General features: G+C 44.1%; 2 protein-coding genes across 2 annotated transcripts in view; both read right to left on the minus strand.

Moving 5' to 3' along the window:
• Window positions 1–13,643, minus strand: part of SLC20A2 (solute carrier family 20 member 2) — a 59,380-nt gene extending 45,737 nt beyond the window's left edge. The window contains exon 1 of the mRNA XM_054823953.1: window positions 13,252–13,643. The gene's annotated coding sequence lies outside the window, so the exon portion shown is untranslated. The remainder of the gene's footprint in view (window positions 1–13,251) is intronic.
• Window positions 13,644–14,076: 433 nt separating this feature from the next.
• On the minus strand, window positions 14,077–16,684 carry SMIM19 (small integral membrane protein 19). The gene is made up of 4 exons (XM_054823960.1): window positions 16,454–16,684; window positions 16,155–16,279; window positions 14,887–15,007; window positions 14,077–14,151 (listed from the first exon to the last, which is right to left on the minus strand). Exons 1-3 carry the CDS (start codon window positions 16,609–16,611, stop codon window positions 14,934–14,936), a joined length of 357 nt encoding a protein of 118 aa, XP_054679935.1. The 5' UTR covers window positions 16,612–16,684; the 3' UTR covers window positions 14,077–14,151; window positions 14,887–14,933.
• Window positions 16,685–19,163: the final 2,479 nt, after the last annotated feature.

A 19,163-nucleotide genomic window follows, 5' to 3' on the forward strand; every position in this document is an offset into this window, starting at 1 on the left:
ATGTTTTATCTGGGCTTTTCCTAGCCTGGGAGCAAACCCTGGTAACATTAACGTTTGTGCTTCAGCGGTCCAGTGCCTACATCCAGGTGGAAAACAAAGAGTCTTCCTAAAGGTACAGGCAGGATAATGGGACACGCGTTGCCTCCAGTGAACTGACAAGAGTATTCGTGTGCTGCAAGAGCTCGAACAGCTAGAATTTCTCTGCTCGCTGACACAGAGGCTATAAAGAGAAGAGAAAGTCATTAAGGTAGCAGAAGGTATTTCCTTTGAGTACATGGCACCAGCGCCAGTGGCTAGTGTGCCTCATCCTCTTAAAAAGGTGTTTATAGCTAAGCTGTGCTGGTGATAGTGATGCATTACAGCACCCCAACGGCTGCCCAGAGGAAGATAGTGTGGATGCTGCTGAGAGGTCAGGAATAGCAAAGGGGATTCCACAAGGAACCCTCTCTCTTCCCTGCCTTTCTGGAAAAGGGGGAGAATCCGAGCTAGCCGTGCCAGGATCCTGCTACGCCGACCACGGCTTGAATAGGGACTTCTCTAGACCTGTGCATTTTCCTTGCAGAAAATGACCTATGCGGCAATGGGAATGGCACAGTGCTGACACAGACCTCTCCGCTCCATACAAGCACTGAGAGAAGAGACATACCACTCCAAGGCAGGCTGCAAATTCCCAGAGAGCTGAAGTATCAGGGAAAAAAACCCAAACAACCCAACAAAACAACAAAACAAAATAAGCAAAAAAGGACAAAAGAACCTAAATAAATAAAATTAAGGCTACAGCAGCTGGGTGTGACAACCATGCCACATGAAGAGAGTCCTCTGGAGTATGGAAGCACATGTGGAGCCTATTTCTTGGAAGACCTGGAAAGGACCACAGTCTACCTCTGCCATACTGATAAGGAAAAATCACTCACTGTTATCCAGAAAAGAAATGAGCAAGTGGATCATCATGTAAAGAACACTGAATACTCAGAAAAAAAAGAATTCGTTTAAAGAAGTAAACAAGAAATCTATAATTAATAAACAACTAGTTGTTTCTGGTCACGGAAACCTTCAGAAGTCATAGAAATAATTTCCTCTTCTATCTCTTCTACACATAAATTAAAAAGGGAAAATTAATTATGCCATTATTTCAACTGTCAATCAGTTCCTCAGCCTTGAATTAACCAGATATTAAATTAAATCCAATGAATAAAATGATGTGAAGAAAACAGTTGCTCTGAAGTGGTGGAATACATTACTCCTCAAATGGTCTTAATATTTCAATCAACACTGTCTCCAAGCGTTTAACCAATTATTTCCTGCAATTTGATCTGGTTTTCTTTAAAACTTCAGCAGAAATGAACTCCTTTGAATCACTTCATTTAATACACATAACTAAACAGATTACAATAAATTTGGGCTATATTACAGGTTTGTTTCTTTCAAATCCAAAGTACCAGGGTTTTAAAATAAACATAATGCTTTCCAGTTTTAAAAATTTCTCAACCAAGCAAAAAGTATTTTCCATTCTCCAAAGTAATCCATAACATAGACCAAATTGTTCACTAATGTACATTCAATCTGGAATACACTGGTGTCGCTAATCTAACATGAAATTCAGGTGTGCAGAAGACCATTCTGTATCTACTTTAAAACACAATCATCAGTTACTGACAAATATAATTAAAATATGAAAAAAATTACGAACTGACCCACTGGCTACTCTACTAATCCTGAGATTTTATTTTGCCTGGGATTCTCTAGGGTTTATTCAGAAAACATAAAGCAATTGCACAAATTCAGAGGCACAGTTCTTCATCAAGAAAGTCTTCCATAAGAACATACAAAAACGCACACCAAGAGTGCCTCACGGGTTGATCTAAAGGTGGCAAACACTATGAAAGGAGTAATGCTGGAAGAAACATTTGGTGAACGTAGAGGCAGAGGTAATATGAAGAAAACAGAAATGTGCAGATTTACTTGTTCCAGTCAACAACAATAACTGAAGTTTATTGATTTCAGTTTCAGCAGCTAAAAATCCATGAAAACATTTTTATATGATACAGACAATACTATCTCATATTCAAATTTCTATCAAAGTAATAACATAGGCCAGGATTTTCTCACAGTCATTGCGATTTACGTATCAATTAGTACAATAATACCTATTTTAAAATAGAAATATTACTAAGTGCAAATAGGTTTTGTATCCAATTGTAATTTAGCTGTTCAATTGTATGGAAATATCTAAGTAAAGAGACTGAAAAAAAGTAACTGTTAGCTACAAAAATAGCTGGATACATTCTCAGCCACTGTCTCTCAACTGTTCCCTTTATATCCGCTGTAAAAGTATTTCCAACACCCTAATCATATCTATTCGGAAGAAACTGAAATTATATGATTTCAAACTATTTTCATTAGAAAAACAGTCCTTTAACAACTGCTTTTACTCTTCCATCTAATTATATACTCTTAAAGGCCAAATATTCAGTCAGTATGCAAAAATAACCATAGCCTTTTATTAAGGATAAAACACCAGATAAGAGTTCATAAGAAAAATAAAGATGTTCTTTGCCTCTACTAGCAACATTGTCCAATATAGGAAATTACATTTAATTTTAAATACATGTATGTCAAACTCTTAGTAACTCCATATCAGAGACTTACTACAAGTAAGTCTGTTCACAGTATCATAACTTGCTGGACTGCATGGCTAGTATTTCCTTGGAGATACTTCACGTAACAGTCAAGATGTTAAAAAAATTACTTTTCTAAAAAGCTGTCCCCTACCTCAATACTAACTAATCTGCACTTAAAGCCACACAGCCCTGCCAAGAAATCTTACCTACCTGGAAGATTTTAGTGACCAATAGTCAAATAAAGAAAGATTGAACTGATTAATATTTGATTCTGACATCTGACTAAGGGCAGCGTAAGAACAATACATTACAAGGTTCTTAAAATTAGAGGGCTAGCACTACCTTTTTGTTCTTTTACCTACACACCTGTCACACTTTTTATGCAAAAGCTGTTTATTAAATGCAAGCAGACCCCCTGATTTCCTGTTTCGTAATGGTCATGGTCTGATCTTTTCCATATTCAATGTACGTTTTGATAAAAAAACAAAATTGATTTCAAGTACACAGCAGCAGCTATCTAATCCACAAATAAAAACTACAGCGGTGTTCTGCTCTTCCTAAAACAAGTTTGAAGCCACGATTATATTAAAGACACAGATGTGAGAGGATTTTTCAACTTCCAAACAGATATGCAAACAGTATTACAATCCAGGGGCGCATGTAAATGAATAAGCAAGCAAACTACGTGACGTTTGCGCAGCGTTCTCTCAAATCCTGCAATCCCTTCTAGAAAGTCTGGGTCTACATCTCCCTCTTCTTTACTCATGTTCTTCTCACATGGCTTGGTCTCAGAAACTTTCCATGCCTGTAACGGAAACTTGAGCCAACTTCTTAAATGTATGATTTCTTCATCTCCACTCATCATCCACTTCTGTTTCTGAGAAGCTCCTCATCATGACACCTGTATCTCAAGAAGCAAAACAGGAAACATCACAGGGATGAAGCAAGGAAAGATGAATAATAATATGCCTCTGTGTCTTTAATAAAATCCCAACTTTCATTCAAGTTCCTTTTAGGAAATAAGAGTTCCTTTCACAAAAGCAAGTTTTGCCAAACTAGGTATGTAAACATCGTGTGCCAAAATTGGGGTAACCAATGAAATCTCCCAATCTGCACCTCCGTTCCTGATATGATGAGCAGGAGAAATCCTGTACCGGCTAGCCTTACATACTGTGCAAAACATCATCGGGTGCCAAGCTTGCAGAACTAGTCTGCAGCAGCCAGCTCAACTAAAAGAACCCGCTGACCCATCTACTAACTTATCTGCTACTGAAAACAATGTGAGTTATCTTTACCCAGGACCCGTCTGTCCAAGTAAGTAGAGCTCTAGCCCACAACTGAGATGAAAAACAAAGATGTAAACCTCTCCTCTATCTTCCCCGCTGCTCCTTAATCTATGCAAGTTCCACAGGATGTTTGCGTTTTTACACACTTAACAGGTATCGGAGGAGACGGTTCCTCTGCATTACAGCACTTTAACTACAAGGCGACAAAGGCCTACGGTATTTTCAACGTGTCTTTGTCCCCAAAATCATGTCATAAAATTTGGGGTTGGGACGGAGGGGACTTGCCTATCTGTTTCTGCCATCCAAAACTTGGGATCACGAGGGCCCAAAGCCAACAGCAGCATTGTTCAGAGTCTAACAACAAAAAGGCAGAGGGATGACTCATCCGCAAAATGGAGACACAGCCATCTTGCATCCAGACAAGCAGCCCAAACCATTTGCCTGCCTCACGATTTTGCCCAAACACTGAACAAGGGGGTGCAGGAGAAATGATCTCCGCAGCCTGCCCAGCCACAAAGCCTTCAGGGCAGATAAGCGGGCACCAAAACCATTCTGCCAGCAAGCTCTCAGAGAGACAGAAGCATTAAAGCAATTTTTTCTCTCCCTTTTAGGGGTAAGGCCATCTTTAAATAAACATTACCACCAAGATCTCTTGCTAGCAGAGGCAGAGCAGATCCTACCTCTTATCAGCTACCATCTCAAATTCTCAGAATTCCACCTCCCATCTGAAATCCTCCTTTCTTCTGGAAAAGCACTTGACAGCAGCATACTCCATACATGGGGCATGCTTCAACTCAGAAAGACAGCACGGTCCTTCGCCAGCTCCTCCCAGCGAGACGACAGTGTTTCAGCTCTCTTACACTAGAAATGAGGGATAGCTGCAGGGACAGAGTACCATCCGAGCACAAAAAGTCTTGGCTTTGGTTCTTGCGTATTACAGTATATATCTGAGCCTTGGACAATCAAAGCAAGAAATCCTCTGAACACACTCCGGGTATTGCAGAAACAATAGCTGTTAAGTAACTGGAGAGAAATGTATCTGCTGTGCAGGGATTATGTGTCAAAGAAAAACACATATTCCCTCAATTCTGAACTCTTGAAGAAATCCTTACCCTCAAAAGTGCTTAGGAGGCAAACAGTCTTGAAGGCCTGTGCCTCAGTCGTCATGCCTGTTACTGAGAAACATGCTATTGCCTACTCAACTATCACAGATTTCAAGAGCTTACAGAGCACAAAAGCCAAGGCAGCCACACATGTCCCGTCAGCAGGGCATCCAGAACACATCCAGACACCATCCAATTATTTTATACCACAGTGATCCTTAATCTTTTATCATAATGTATACAAGAAACAGAAACCAGAATTTCGCTGTTGCATAATCATCATAACTCCATATTCTCTCTCAGCACCAGAAATTAACTGCGGACAAGTAATTCAATTTATTATTGACATCCTCACTCGTTAATCAGATGTCTAAGCTCAGTATATGCACCATACAGATTACAAGACATCCAGGTTGCTCACTGTTGCATGCAGAAAGAGAACTGCAGACAAAGATTAATAATTGTCAAAAATATCTGATGCTGGCTGTCACCTGAAACGACTGAGGAATTTTCAGTTTTCTTTTGAAGAGACAATTTACTGGCAGGCTGGTACTTCTAACTTTGATCTTCACAGCAGCCAACACTGGCAGAAAAAATTTGTAGCTCCATAACAAAACAAAGAAACCTCCTGGACTGTTAACTCAATTACAGTATTTTGGCAAGGAAGCCTTCCCCTTATACCTTGGGGAAAGTCTTAAGATTAAACAGCGCATGTTTTAAAGGCACACGTGCCTCAGTTATTTGGTACAACTGTTCATGCACCCAATTTGTTGGAGAGAAAAAGCATTCCACAGCAACTTGCTTGGAAGACTGATATTTTTCCTTGTTTCCTAAGGAAACAATGGCTACAGAACCACACCAACTGTCCCATGCACAGAAACGTAAATTACAAGGCTAATTTCAACCTAATCTGATGGAAAAGGATAGATATTTCACAGGTGCTCAATTGCTACAACAGACTTCTGCACAAATAACTGAGGCAGCCCCCAGAGCAACGTGCCTGGTTCACAAACATCAGTCAGACGTCACATTTTGATTAAATACACCCAAGAACTATGAGGGGGTGAGAGGCTGCCGTGATGCTGGAAAAATCAGGGATGCTAACGATACTGCTGTGGTAATGGAAAGAAAGAAGGCAAGATGTTTAAGGTACTGCAGTGCCACCAAAACTGAGCCAGGGCATGCTAACCACTGCCACGACAGGTCAGATTGCTGGTCCATCCGTTTGAGAATCCTGCCTCCTGTGATCAGGACCAGATGCTTCAGAAGGTGGAATAGCTTGGGTAGTGAACAATGATGTAATTCACCCAAAGGGGAAATTCCTTCCTAACCTCATCAATTAGCATGAAGGTTTATATGCCTAATTTATTTTTAATCCTATTTACTGCAACTCTGGACATTGTCATTACATATATAAATGTCCAGGTCTGCTTGGAATCTGACTAAACTTTTGGCCTCAGTAGTATCATGTGGTATAATTATGTCAGGTTTCAAATGTACTGATTTTCAATTTCATTTAAACATCCCTTTGTTCTTGCACTATGGGAACTAACACGGCTATTAACCACCTTTCTTCTGCTTCCAAGGGCTCCAGCCCAGCTTGCACCATGAGCTCCCATGCCATACTGTGCTCTGTTACAGAGCAGGAACATAATCTGAGGGCCTTTAAGGCAACAACTTAGTAACTTCTATCAGTTATCCAGCCACATTTCTATACGCTAAATTTCTGGGATCTGCTGGAAGCTGGCAGCTCCACCAGAATTTCACCAGGTCCTACTCTATTCCGGATCTTGCAAGCTCACTTTTCTGAAGTTTTCCACTCCAGAGCTGCCACCCTTACAAGTAAACTGTTTTGCTCTTTGAAGCCCCTGATATTCTGATAAATTTAGTTATAAAAGAACAGACAAGAAGCATACCATGCTGGGCTCTTCAAGGTCACATAGGAACCTCTCCCTCTGAGCAAAGAATTCCCCTCCCATCTCCATGCCTGAGTAAACACCACCACTGTCCAGCCAAGCAAAACCAATCTCATTTTGCTCTTGGCTGATGTTCCTTTGGGCTGCAGGTTCCTCTGTGCAATAATTTTAGCCTATGTTGTTACTTATGGATGAGCTCATGACGTATTCATCATGATTAATATGCCAAGTACTTACTAAAGCTCCAGTGTGATTAGTCACTGCTGTTTCTGCTCACACAACACTTGCAAGAGTCATCAAGGTATAAAGCCACACCTTCATTCAACAAAAGTTTGGTGGAAAAAAAAAAAGACAAAAAAGATGTATGCAAGCAGCAGACAAGGAAGGGAGACTCTTAAAACAAATTTGAGGTTTTGGATCATCTCACCTCCCCAAAACATAGTCCTGCTTTCAGTAACTATTTGGGCTGCACTTTCTTCTCCCAGCCTCTGGAGCTAAAACTTTGGACTCCAGTCCACAAGTTCTTAATCCCAAGTCTTTAAGAGAGAAAGAGTAGGTCTGGCTGGTATCTCATGGGAAGATGGCCCCCCAAGGAGATGACAGAGTTTTTACAGCATCTGTGAGAAACACCACATAGCCAACACTTTTACCGCAAGTGTTTTGATTACGGGCTTGGAACTGGTGAATTATGGCAAGAGAATACTTCTTTGCCTCAACCAAAAAGAAAATTACACCATTTCACCCCTCTTTAGAAGGATGCAGGCAAGCAACTGGTCAAGAAAAAAATCCTGTCCCAGGTCCATAAACAATGGAGCTCCTTAATGATCAAAATAACACTAACAGAACTGGTAACAGGCACCACTTTGCCAACTGTTAGCTCATTAAGTAATACAACCACATGCAACTTTTTCTGCTATTTGAGTATCATATACTGATTAGAGTCAATAAAAATCACAGGTCTCATAATGGCAGTTGAATTGTCCCATTGCATACTTCTCAATGACCTCTTCATGCTGTTTAATAGTTATGCAGCAATCTTAGGAACTCTGTTCCAGAGTGATGATCTTAATAATTTCTTTCTAAAAGGCCATGAATGCTTTCCCGTTCTTGTCTCACGTGTAAAGACGACATACTGAACTGAGTACTTCTACAATGCTCTTAGGCAATGCTCAAACAGCGGTCCAAGCCACAAGTTTCAGAGCACTGCCATACCAGCAGCTCCAGGACCTCTGATCAGCCATCAAGTGGTTTGCCTTTGGCATTTTAGGATTTGCTGAGGTTGAAAGAGAAGACAGTAATGATAGAGAACAATTCTCCCATCAGCAGTGGCAAAAGTAATCTTGGAGGCCTCGAGTGCAGTGCTTTCACCGCTTTGGGGTCGTTACTGAATATGAAGTCAAAAAGATGTGATATTTTCTGTTTGTCACACACAAAAACAGAGTTTGGGTAAGGAAATCTTGGTAATGGACTCAACAAATGTATTTTTGGCTGCTAGAATTCTCAATCTGTTGTGCTAAAATTAGCTTTAAATAAATGTGCAATACAAGCAGCACACACTTTGCCTAAGAAAAAATCTACCGGCCACTTACACATCATGTGAACTCGGTTATTTAATTGAGCTAAGAACATCAGTTATTCCAAGCCTTATCTGACTGTAGATTTGGATCTATTTAGCAATGGCACTGCCACATATCAAAATACACGACGAGCCACAGCTCATTACCAAAGCGAGGGAAAGTTCCTGCAAACAAGGCTTGCTACCATTTAACAAGATGGTCATGAAGAAATGAGTTAAGATTGAAAAAGCCTGCGCCTCTACCTCTACCCTTCTGACCTTCCCTCTGAAAAGAAAAAGCAAGTCTTCCTGTTCTGTCAGTCCACTCTTCCTTTCATATTATAGTATAAAGAAATTGGATGCTTTCAACTATCACTCCCCGGTGTGCACCAACCAAAGCTATGGAAGATGATATTCTTTTTTTTTCCCCTTCAATCAGTGAAAGGGTTCCCTAAGTTCTGCTCTGTTTGTACAACTGGTGTCACAGAAATTGGTTCTAATATTGCTCATCGGATTGTACACCACAATCTGAGAAATGGCAAAATAGAGTCATTCAAACATACCAAGTACTCTGTGCTGGGTAAAGTTCACAGCAGCTGTTCGAGTCCCAGAAAGACATCTGAGAGGAGCACCATAAATAACGAGATCACATGGAGTCTCCCATTGCACAACCAACATACATCTTTCCTGCTCAGGAATTTATGCTTCACACCCTATGCTGTCAGTCAAGAGCATATTACAAACTATGTTTTCAGGATGATCCAGAGGATATTTTGGAAAGTAATATAGCTCTCCTGCTGGCCGAGTCTTTTCAAAATACTCCTTCTATTCCATTACGAAAATGACAAATGTTTCTATAATCTTGTCCAAACTGCAGTCTTTCTCAGGAGCAAGCTATAGATCCACACATGCCTTTTTATACATCATGGATGTCTAAAACCAGTTCCAGCAAGCCTGACAGCCTAAGGGAAACTGAAGGGGACTACTCCTTCGCAGACTCAGGATCTAAGTTTTTCTTCAGATGCGCAAATGTATTTTTATAGACTGTGATTTCAGCAAATCCCTAATTTGACCAGCAAGATTTTTAATTCATTTTACATTAAAATTAAACCCAGTTCTCCTAAACCATCTCATTCCTAGGCCTCTGCAAGGAGAGAATCACTTTTCAAAACAGTGCCTAGCTACAGTGGAGAAAGAAGATCTAAGGATACTTAATAAAATTGAGGGGGTTTTTTCTGGAGTTCTGCCACAAATTGCCTTCGAGGGCTTGGTTCAGAAATTCTAAATTCAGTTTATTTTTTTTTCATTGAGAACTAACTCCTTTTAGCAATTCTGTTAATCTTGGAGTTTGGAGTTATTTTTATTAAAGTAACGCCCAGAGTTTAGATATTCCATAAAAAGATCAGGAATTATTTTTATTAAAGTAACACCCAAAGCTTAGACATTCCTTGCAAAAATCAGGCAAAAGCACCTTCATTCTTAAAAAGGTTCTTAGCCATTTCCTTGTAAACACAGATTTCACAAAGACAACTGAGCACTGAGAACTTTTATCGGGCTTTTTTTTTTCCAGAGAGTTGGGAAAAAAAGTTGTTAGGGCAGGATTTTTCCTACCTAAAAAAAATCCTGAGCCTTTTGCTCTTAACACGATGTGGTTTATTTTTGCTCCTCTCTTCGTCTTCTGCTACGGAAGAAGTAGCACCAATTTCCAGTCCTCAACATCAGATTTCTCATGAGACATTTGTGCTGGCTGTGGGGTGTTCTGCCAGCAGTCACTATCTCTGGTCATACTCAGGTTTCTGTCCGTTAGCCAGCAGGGAGTTCTGCCGACCCAGGCGAGACCAATTTCTGATGGAGCTTGTCAGACTACAAGAAACTCGTTCTTAGCCCTTAACTCTTACTCCACAACAGAAACATGGCTGCAAAGTAAAGGATCTTACCTCCATTCTCAGGGGCCTGAGGCACTGAAACCTTCTGCTCTTCAGCGGCAGCCCTGTCTTGAGGACAAGATCAAGTGCTGCCTTTTTGTTTGAGCGACTATGTTAATAAACTAGGTGACATCACCCAGGTTCCTTACCATGACTAAAACACGGTTTAAGTGTTCGGAGGAAAGAGGGAATGCCTTTTGATCACTACTTCTGAGTCGGAGCTTAAGCAACCGCAGCTGAAGAGTGTGCTTTGTCAGCAAGCCTCCTCCAAACTCTATTGCTCTTTAGGCATAACAGGCCAAAGACATCACGGAATTAATAACACGTTTTCCAACAAGGTGCTTCTTCCCCGTTGAAGAAGGCACGTAGTGACAATTTTCAATCTCTTTAATGCAGAAATTAGGGCCGGGGCAAAATCTTTTCAATTCCTCTGAAAGAGAGGTTGAGTTGCAACATACTCGGCTTTCTCTCTGCAGCGTGTATAATTTCAGCTTGCTCAACAGCAGCTTGCTCCTGAGTTCAGAAGGACTTTAAAAGGAGCGATTATGCTCATGGAAGTAAGCTAACGTGAATAAACTGCCCAGGCAACAGGGAGACATTCCAGAGCCCTGTGCTGTCACCAGGCTTTTGGCCAATGCCACTTAATCATATATGCAAAACACAAATTAAAGAAAGATTCATCACAGGTTAGAATATTCTCAATGAATAATTTTGCACTGCATTGAAGAAGCTACCCCACAAACAGTCCTTGGACAAAGGCACTGGGATCTTCTCCCCGTTTTCAGAGCTTCTACTGGCATCAGCAGTACAAGTGGTACAGCAAAGGCTTCCTCTGCGGGTCTTCTCAATGGATCAGGCAGTTTTGGAAGGTAAGTTTGAGAGCAAGTCAAGCACCACCTGAGCGTCATGCTGCTGAAATTCGTAGCTCTTATGGCTGCGAGGCCCCACAGCAGCTGCTACTGGCTATGTTCTCATCTGGGCTTGGCTGGCACATGCCAATTCATACTATCCAGGCACGTAAACCTGGATTGAAACTCAAAATGCTCATGGCATGGGGGAAGATATTTTCATGACGAGGCCCACAGAGTTTACAACGTCTTCAGCTTTAAACACAGCCACACTCATAGCTTAGAAATATTTAAGAGCCTCTTGAGCCTTGTCACAGAATTTATAAAGCTCTATCAAAAAACCTTTGATCTCTTGCACAGCACTAAGTATAAAACCTGGCCAGCCACATTTTAGTTTACGAGGAAAGAGATAAGTTTTCCACCACTTAACAGAAGAGTAGAGTTTTCATGTAAGATTATAAAGTCAAGGTTGTAACTTCATCTGAAGACTGTATTTACAAAGATCTGGCTGTTCAGCAGCTCCCATGGACGCAACAGAGCAGTCAGATTCTCAAAAACATCCAAGTTATAATTGAGAGCAACTTGTTAACACTTTTTTGCGGTACCTTGTAGATGCAAAGTTTTAACTGCCTTCCCTCACATGCTCTGTGTGATCAGACACCATTAAATCTACATATCATAATAGCTTTTTAAACAGCATTGGGTAAGCTAGAAAGGTTTGCCTCTGTACAGCATTCTGAAAAATAAACATGACTAAAGATAACTTTGGCACATTTTTTTTTAAAGGTCACAAGCTTTCCCCATCCAAGACATCCAATAATTCAACATGAACAAAGTTCCACAAGAGTTTGAGAATCTGTTCCTGTGCATGCCTACAAGCCCGACTATTGTGAATGGACACACACACACAAAAAAAAGATATATTGTTTCTACCCTATCTGCCTTTGCTTTTAGGCACCAATTTTTTACTACCAATTAAAGGAAGCACTTTTTTTCCCCCTCCAAGCAATATCATGAATTTACAGGTAAAAATCACTGCAGAAATTTGAGGTAAAATTTCAAAAGCTAACTGCACCTTCTGTCCCAAAGTATACTTGTACAGTAAAACTGAAATACAAACCCCACAACAAAACAGAGTGCAGTTTTGCTGGGACAGAACTTCAATAGCTGCACTTAAATCAGGAAAACGAACCACTACCTGCTCTTCACTCATGGCTCAAGCAGCATTCTTCTAACGCCCTAGCAAATGCAAAAGGTGCACGCTTTTGGTTTTGTTGCTTCTCCCTAAAAATGTTTTGTCTTGACAAGTAAGCTTGTGGGATACTTGTGCCACTACTTTAGGTCCATGAGTACAAGTGGAGCTGCAAGCCACTCGAGATTTTTAAGCACTTCACAGCGCTTCCAGCTCGGCTGAGAGGAGAATTGTAAAATTATTAGCTACAGGCGGCTGGGTTTAGTAAACTGGAAAGAATGGGTTCATTTTGACATGCTGCTTTATTGAAAGGTATGGAGCCGCATCGGATGGCTGCTGAGGACAGTAGCCCTGGCGAGCGTTAGAGAAGATGCGCCATTAGAAAGGATTCCTCCGCGCGCTGCCTGTTCCCTGGCTGACCGCTCGGGTGGGCAGGGCCGGTGGGAAGGAGGACTGAGCAATCGCTACAGCCATGAGCCCCGCGCCAGGAAAACGCTGCGGCGCCTGCGGGGTGGAGCCGGGCACAGAACGCGGAGAGCCCTCCCGCGGAAGATGGCAAGGAAAGCCCACCCGGCCCGGCGGCGCGCAGCCTGCCCCCGGGCCTCAAGCGGAGCCGGAGCCGGCCCCGGCCACCCCCTCCCCGCCGCCGCCCGCGCTTTCTCCTCGGGCGGCCCCTTCCCGCCTCACAACGGCCCCCGCGCGCCACGGCCGGTGAGGCGCCCCCCTCCCCTCAGCGCGGACGGGGCGAGGGGAGGGGCGAGGGCGGGGCGCCCCCACGCGCGTGCCCCGCCGCAGCCCCACTCACCGCCCGGCGGGCGCCCTCCGGCCTCCGAGCTGCGGCGGCGGCGGCAACAGCGGCGACAGCAGCAGCAGCAACAGCAGCAGCCGGCACGGCCCGGAGGCGGAAACGGCGGCAGGAAGTGAGGTCGGCACGGGAGGGGAAGGGCACAGCTTCCGGGGGGGTGGATGGAGACGCGGGCTACCGAGGTCTGTGCTCTCGTAAATACCGCTAAGTAACGGGGAGGTGGTGCGGAGCCGGGTCTTCGTGCGGCCGGAGTAACGGAGGAGGGCAGAGGCACCGGGAAGCCTCTGGGAGGAGGCCGGGCAGCGCGGCCGAGCCGCAAGGCAGGCCCAGGGGGTCCCGCATCCCCCGCGGTCTGTCCCTCCACCCCGTCGCTGCGTGAGAACGGCGCTTCCTGCCGCCGGCCCTCGGCCCCGCTGAGCTACGCTTGTGTTTACCTCCGTCACACGCGGGGAAGCTGCCAAAAGGGGCCGTCGCACGGATGTTAAGGCTTCACCCAAACGAGCCCTTCATACGGGGCTGCCGAGCCGTCTCCTGCCGCCCTCAGCACGGCCCAGATCACGTCTTACTGTCCCTGCAGGCACTCAAGTACAGATAATTTCAATCCAATAAAGATTTGGTGAACAAAGTTCCTCATATCTGAATGGAACTGCAGTGCTGTTTACCACTGCTCCAAGGCTTAATATATTTTAGCACAGAATTGGGGAAAAAACCCCTCTTTCTGAGCAAACATGTTCAGCACTCTGCTGTTTGGTAGAATTCTGCTCACCACTTAGCCTACTCAAGTCATGTAATGTTAGGAATTACAGCACAATACATCTCCAAGTAGTTTTCATTATTAGATGCTTTTATTAAGAAGTAATTTCTGCAGTATTATTTAAATTAGCTGATTTTCTGATTTACCTAGAAAGAAAAAAAAAGTAACTGAGGTGTGATGTCTCTTCTGGATAAGCCATGATCTTCCCATTTATGCCAATTTTTATAGGCAATCCCATTCTTTAAAGCAATTTGACTAAATTAAGCTAATCACTTCTGCTATTAACATTACAGTATTTGTTTTAAGTGTCTTCTAGACATGCAATTCACTGTGTACTTCTCAGTTCTCAAAGTTTCTCCAGGAAAGGTTCACAGTATTGCATATGCAACCTCTGTATCAACACAGAGAGCAGAATCTTCCTGCACTACTACCGCCAGCGATACTCCAGGCTCTCAAAGCTGTTCACCTGTGCTAGGCAGTAAGGCCACAGTATCTTCACTCACGTGTACTGAACACATTCAGCAAATTCAACAACACGTGATCAAGGAACAAAAGGGTTTCCAGGCAGATAGGTACTGCCACGCTTTCTCTAGGGCACCGTTACCAGAGAAGGTAGGAGCTGATTTCCAAGGTGCCAGCAGAGAGAGAAATAGTTTAAACCATTGGTAGGACTGCACTTCTCTGCCTTCAGAGGTTTCTCTGTGCAGGTCTGTCCTGTGTTGGGTACTTTCATGCTGAATGTTTCAGTGGGCACTCATTTACTTCACAGGGCTCAGAGAAAAGCTACCGAGAACAAAGTTTTTTAGAAGAGTCCCCTTCCTTTGCCCCTTGCCTTCAGCTATGTATCGATTAAGAGGCATTGAAAATAGCTCCACACTGACTCTTATCAGCACTGGAAATATATCCTGAGTTCCTGCAGTTCTGGGCTTCATTCCACTGAGAGCTGTACGCTTTCAGTCTGTTTTGGTGGCTGCTGCTGCTGTTGCTGTTCATACTTCCTTGCTGAAAAAGAGAAACACTGATCAATGCAGATTATACCATTTATTATATACGTGTATGTATTTGCGTGTGCATGTATACATATCCATATATATATACATACGTATAAATATGACAACAATCAAGAAATAGATTTAAGATTAAAGAATATAATTTCACCACTTGGCCACAAAAGGGGAAGCTTCAGTCACTGCACGGAACTAGTCCTTTAGTGTATGGCCTTGGAAAGGCTGAACAGTAGGGTCACAGCAAAATGCCAGTGAATTAATGACAGAGAACTATGATTCCATTCAGTTCCTTTCATTAAAAAAAATAAATAAAAATTAAAGACTATGGCTTCAGAAGTACTATTACAGATGACCTGAACGACTCGTTAGTCACACGGTTGATCTTCACATCACTCATCTCCTCCACAATATACAAGCCACAAGCTAACAACTACATTGACTTCAAAATTAATCTGGTTAGCAAGGCAGAGGGAGATCAAAGAGTTGTGTGCGGTGGAACAAACACCAACAATGAATGCCAGCAGGCATTCTGCTGTAGGAAGCACATCCTTTTTTGTTCCTTCAGAATGCAATGGCCTGGTTTAAAAATCCTTACATTAAATCTTTACATTTAAAAGGTGGTTTCAATTCATTAAGTATTTCTTGCCCATATTCCCTCTAGGCATGCCTGTATGGCAGATGTGAAGCAAGTACAGGTGTTTCTCTGAATTGGACCTCTGGAATATCAAAGGCACGGGGGCTCTTTCCTACCTCCATCCCAACCTTCAAAATTAAGATGGGAGTGGCAACACTTGTTGGAACAGTCAAATTCTCATTTATTTTCAGTTTATGAAGTCGCATTACTCATGATTCCAGAGTCCTCTCAACTTGTACAAATCCATCTACATTTTGACAATATTCCCAGCTCTTTTTAACTTCAACACTGCATTTGTTTTGACCCCTAGAAGAGCTCGCACGGCCGCTCCCTCACTCTGTACTTCCTCACGCCTCAATCCTGTGACCTGCGCTCCCGCAGAACCTCTGCTCACACAGTGCCACGGTGTCCCCACCACACGAGGACAGGCAGGCTAGATGCCACTCCCGCAGGAACCGTCCCCAGTAACCCACAGGCCCAGGGGAGCCCTCTCTTTCCTTCGACTTACCGATGGAGTACATCTCCAGCTGCTGCCGCAGGCGGATCTTCTTCACGCTGTCGTAGAAGTTGGGCTCGGGCGGCGTCTCGGCGGCCGGGGGCAGGGTGAAGATGCGCATGATCCTCCTCTTGTTCCTGCAAGAGGGGCAAGGCTGTGAGAGGCACGGCCTGGTGCTGAGCGGCCCTGCCCGGCCCCGCCAGCCCGGCTACACGTGGGCCCGGCGCTGCAGCTTCCCGGCGGGAGCCCTCGCCCCGCCCCCCGCGGCCTCTCCTCCTCCCCCCCCCCCCCCCCCCGCGGCCTCCCCTCACCGCCGCGCGTAGACGAGGAGGGCGAGGCTGGCCAGCACCACCAGCAGGTAGACGTTGGTGGCCTCGTTCCACGCCTCGTGCACTGAGTAGTCGATGGCGCCGCTGTCACCCAGCGCCGCGGAACCGCCGCCTGCCCCCCCTCCCGCCGCCGCCGCCATGGGGGAGAAACGGCTTGTTAGGGGCGGCCCCGTGGCGGCGCGCGGCGGGAAGTGACGTCAGACGAGCCGTCGGGGCCGGCGTGAGGCGCGGACCTTCGGCTTCCCTGCCGCCATGTCGGGGTGGCCCTGAGGGTGGGCAGTGAGGAGCATCGCCCCCCGCCCCCCACCCCCCCTCTTTTATTTCCCTTCTGGCTACCAGTCCCTGGGGGAGAGGGCATAAGTAGGTGCCGGTTCCTCTCCCGGGGGATAAAACAGTCTTTTTGCTTTCAGGGTGCTAGCGTCTGAGGGAAAAGGCGAGGGCGGGTGGCAGGCCAGCAGAGGTGTGAATTCAGCAGCTCTGAAAGCCTAGCAGCCGTGCAATCTAAAGCACCTTCACCCGCCTGGGCTGGTGTTCTCTCTGTGGGAATCACGTGGCATGTAGCTCAGTACTGCGTAGTGTCGAGAGAAAAAGAGGTTCAGATTGTCACAAGCTTTCACTTTTCGTAGGAACTAAATTTGACACTTTAGGTTGTCAAAATAGAAACAGCACTACATCTTGCTTCCTTCCCCCCCCCCCCAAATGTGAGTTGCTGGATATTCAGATGCTGGAGCAGCATAGCTTACTCCTATGCTCCGTATGCTCCTGATGCCAAAAAGCACAATTCTAGGATTATGCTTTGGCAGAAAAGCTGGAGCAGAGCAAGTGTTTCAGTTTAGAAACTTGAAAAGTTGTTGAACTGCTTAATGAGATGTGGATTAACTAGGCAGAGGATGTTCTAACACACACACACTGCCTGGTTTTTTTGTACTGCCTGATGTTGATGTTTGAGCTACACAATGGGTTAGGTGTGCTGTCCTTTATCCTCGCCTCTTGCTTCTTTTTATCCGCCTCTGGCCCTGATACTTCCCTTTACCATGTCTTCCTTCAGATACTGGAACTATTACAATGCAGACATTATGGATATGTTTCACCTCCCTTTGCTTTATGCATATTTGGGATATGTGCTTATGTGTGGTTATTTGTCTTCACCCTTTATAAGACAATAAAGGGAAAACCCAAGTATTATTAGGGCATGATTTATCTAACCTATGCCAAATATTCAGAATGAGTCCTCCTATGCCCAGGAAGCACACTGACCCCTTACTGAGTGGAGGGAGTCTAGAGACCTTGGTTGGATGGCACTCACTTTGCAAATGTCCAGCCAGCCTGGGGAAACATAGTCCTTTGGGGAGCCATTTTCTCAGTGCAAGATGTGCCAAGTCATTCTCTTTCCATGCTGTGGAACACATTAATTTTAAGAGGCCTCAGATCAGGGCATAAAATGATATGAGAGAAAATGACAATATAAAAAAATAAAAAGCTGAGGCACTGTTATCATGAGAAAAGTTCCTTGCCCCACATGGTGTGGGAAAGGAGAGTAGAACAGCAATTAGGCATAATTCTAGGTCATTAAATCGGGATGGCACCCATGCAAAGAACTATAGAAACCACTGAGAGAAAATAAAAAGGAGTCTATCACTTACAGAACATGACACAAGACAGTTAATTAAGCATGGTTTCACAGGGATTTTAAACCGTTTCTTGTGAAGTTGAGACATTTTGTTTGCTTTTTTAGTATGTTGAACTTTTCTATTAACAGGCCTGACAAGAAAGCATTACATGTCTGTGGAAGAAAAGTGGAAAGAATAAAAGTAGCTTGGGTGCTCTTTATACTTCACTACTACCTCTAGACTTCAGCTGAGATCAGGCTGCCTTGTACGGGGTATAGGAAAGCTGTATTTAAGCTGTACCTAAAGGAACTTTTTGTATTAACCCTGCAGCTCTGCTCTGGACAACCCGGGAAGGGGCTGGATCTGCCCCAGGACTCTGCACCCAGCTTCCCATCTGGAGGAAACTGAGGCCCACATCCACAAAGCATGACTTCAGGTGTCAAGGTTTTCTCTGCAGCCTTCAGGAGCAGACTCTGCCTTACTCAGCAGGTGTCTGATTTGTTTGGTTTAATTAAATGCTCGATTTAAGATTCAGATAATCCATCCACCCCCAACTTAGGAGACAGGCAGAGAGAGATTTTCTTCCCCCACATACCCCTCTGAAGTTAGCAAATGTTAAGCAATGATTAGGACAGGGTTAAGTTGAGGAACCATCGAGGTCCCTCCATTTGGCGCTGCAGTGAGTGTGACAGCCTTGCAAACCTGAGAAAAAAAGGGTGATCTCCCACTTGCTGGCCTGTAGCAATAGGAGTTCTGTGGGTGTTGGCCTTCTGCCTGACTTCCTTGAGGAATCTGATTCAAATACCAAAGTAGGTTGACTCTTAAGCCGAGGTTAGCTTGTCCTGGTACAGTGTTGTTTCCTTTTATAACTTGGCCTTTTGTTTCAGTCTTAGGCTCCTGAAACACCTTCAGAAATGGGAATGCAAGCTGCTGTTTGGTCAGAGCAAAGTCAGGCCTTGCAGTTGTTGTTATGTGTGCAAGAAATGGTGTGACCTGACCATGTAGATTATGTAGCATATTTATTTGTAGCTTGGGTGAGGTGGGATGGAATAAGCAACGCCTGTGTATGCTGTTAATGCATG

The sequence above is a fragment of the Grus americana genome, chromosome 4, assembly GCF_028858705.1.
Source record: "Grus americana isolate bGruAme1 chromosome 4, bGruAme1.mat, whole genome shotgun sequence".
In the NCBI taxonomy this organism is placed as follows: Eukaryota; Metazoa; Chordata; class Aves; order Gruiformes; family Gruidae; genus Grus; species Grus americana.